This window comes from Aegilops tauschii, chromosome 5 (genome assembly GCF_002575655.3).
Source record: "Aegilops tauschii subsp. strangulata cultivar AL8/78 chromosome 5, Aet v6.0, whole genome shotgun sequence".
In the NCBI taxonomy this organism is placed as follows: Eukaryota; Viridiplantae; Streptophyta; class Magnoliopsida; order Poales; family Poaceae; genus Aegilops; species Aegilops tauschii.
This window is the reverse complement of record NC_053039.3, coordinates 523,526,697-523,529,222: the sequence shown is the minus strand read 5'-3', so window position 1 is coordinate 523,529,222 and position 2,526 is coordinate 523,526,697. Positions and strand designations below refer to the sequence as shown.

Genomic DNA, 2,526 nt, shown 5'->3' with positions numbered 1-2,526 from the left:
CGTGGAACCGGCGTGAAGAACTACAATACAGACAAAAGAGACATGGGTGCAAACTTATGAGCAAAATGGATCTACATGAAAAATATGGCAGGGGTAACACTGAATTGCACACACGGTTAGTGTGGCGTACCAGCTGAGCGGATGTGATGTCATACTGCAGTACCATGGCGCCTAGTGCCTTCTGTATGGACATCGTATGCAAGTAATCTTGTTTAGATAAAACCAGACTCTGCAAACATATATATATATATATATATATATATATATATATATATATATATATATATATATATATATATATATATCAGCATCGCCCAGCAACAATTACACGTTTTTCGACTGAATTTTCATAAAAAAAACAACACAGGACTTACTGAAAATTCTGGCTCCAGAGGGTGCCTCCATGTCAGGTATGGGGAATGTTTATCGGCTTCCTGATCAGCCTGGCAATATCTTCTGATGATGACTGACATGAGCTCGTGATCAATTAACTCGTCTCCAACCAACTGTTGTTTGAGTGCTAGCCCAGTGATCCGTATAAACCTTGGGTTCTCATGCACAAGTAAGTTCCTGGGCATGAAATAAGTGTGAATGGGAAAATTTTATTCAGCCACATACAGAATCAACAAAAAGAATATCTGGGCGAGTAAAGATTCATATGAACACCTGGAAAGAACTTCTGGCGGTGCAGTAGCAAAGAACTCTTCTAATAGTTGAGAAACATAAGGCTGAGGTGGGCACGGGACAACACCCCTGATCCATGGGTCTGTCTGAAAACCAGGCCCGTGGACATATTTCCGTCCTGGTAGTCCAGCAGTCCTTTCTCCAAACACAGTTGTCCTGCCATCATTCGGAAGATCAATAAATCTTTCGCTGATTTCCTGCATGGTATGCCTTGCAAACTGAAGTATCCCCGCTTTCAGTGTTGCAGGCAAATCATCATCATGTCTTGGCCTTTTTGCTTGTTGTTGATCTGGCAGTACCTCAGATGCAACCCTGGTTCTAGACATGTCTCCTACCACATGAGTAAAGGTTTTCCATTCAAATGACCGCATTGCAAAGTACAATTAGGACAACAACGATGATAACATGAATATCCCGCACCTTTGCATGCAGACATGTCTAGCCTGACCCCTGGAATTTTTGGCCCAGCCGGAGTCGTCATTGTGTCCGCTGCATAAAAGGTTAGTACTCAGTCAGCTGAATGTGCATGCAAAACCAAATGTGGATTAGTTTCTTCATTGCACTATGCTGTTCATGCACCTGGTGATGTCTCAATTGCTATTGCTCTTGCTGGGCAGTCAGTAAAACCACGGGCAAAACAGCAAATGCACCTATTGCTAAGTGATGTCATGAGTTTATCAACAAACTTGATCATGTCTGCCTGTATGTTGACTCGGGCCGTGTTGATTTCACGCTGACACTTGGCATTCTGCTCCTTTAGCATGAATGTTAACTCATCCCTGACCTAATGTAGTGAAAGAACAGGGACAACAGCTTCAGAACACAACAGCAGATAAAAAGTGGAAACAACGAATACTCCCAGTAGACATATTCGGCAGTGATGCAAATACACATGGGAGATGTATTATGCACCTACCAGACTTGGGTATCGGTTGCGTAGGTGGTCTGCAAAATCAACTGGACCCAACACACGTAGTGGTGTCTGCACATCCATGAGGTTGGCTGCTGCTGAATAAGAATCATGAAACAACCCTGCTCTCTCATTCATTTGATTTCCATGCTCCTCATTTAGACTGGTTGGCTGGTGAAAATTGCCAACTTCTGATGCCTGATTCGTGGCGTCGTCAACACCTCCACATAAATTGCAACGAGCATAGCACAAATCACTACCCTGACGGATCTGAGATGGAAAACATATGATTGTTAAAGGAAAGTGAATAAGTAAACAAAAATAATTAAATGATTGTGCTTTCAATTAATCAGTGTCGTCGCTACCATGCATTTTGAGTACGAAGCAGGGCCCTTCCCCAAGTCAGTTGCCATTGTAATCATCGTTTTAATTGTGGCCTAGTCAAACTCACTGATCCGAGGAAGGACATTATGCTTCTTATTGAAAATTCCTAGGTCCACATTGTCGAGGAAAAAGACCTGAACACACATAGTTATGAACAAGATAGGCATGAGAGCTGGTTCGCGCATAATTAATACTACAAGTAAGAACTTATCTTACCTGCAGAAATAGATGACAGCCAACAAGGTTCGTGTTTGGATTATTGGCCATCATATCATTCTTCAAACGGCGGACTGCCTCGAGCAAGAAATCCAGGACAAACTCACACCAATTGAATTGCGATATATTCTCTGTGTTCGCAAGTGCTCCCCAATAATCTATAGTCCCATAATCGTGTTTTGTCCTGGGTGCCAGCACATGACCCATCACAAAAATGACAAATGCAATTTGGAAGCAGTCCTTCTCGAGCTTGCTGGACGACTCAGCTATCTCACGCATGAGGAATTCCTCGGCAGCACGCAGGCTATGAACCCCAGTCTTGTCCATCCCTA

At 43.0% G+C, this 2,526-nt stretch overlaps 1 protein-coding gene across 1 annotated transcript; it reads right to left on the bottom strand.

Annotated features, from left to right (window-relative positions):
• Positions 1–380: 380 nt before the first annotated feature.
• On the bottom strand, positions 381–2,092 carry LOC141022488 (uncharacterized). The gene is made up of 5 exons (XM_073498751.1): positions 1,960–2,092; positions 1,601–1,864; positions 1,264–1,468; positions 1,105–1,173; positions 381–1,015 (listed from the first exon to the last, which is right to left on the bottom strand). The coding sequence occupies exons 1-5, from the start codon at positions 2,014–2,016 to the stop codon at positions 603–605; spliced, it is 1,008 nt and encodes a 335-aa protein (XP_073354852.1). The 5' UTR covers positions 2,017–2,092; the 3' UTR covers positions 381–602.
• Positions 2,093–2,526: the final 434 nt, after the last annotated feature.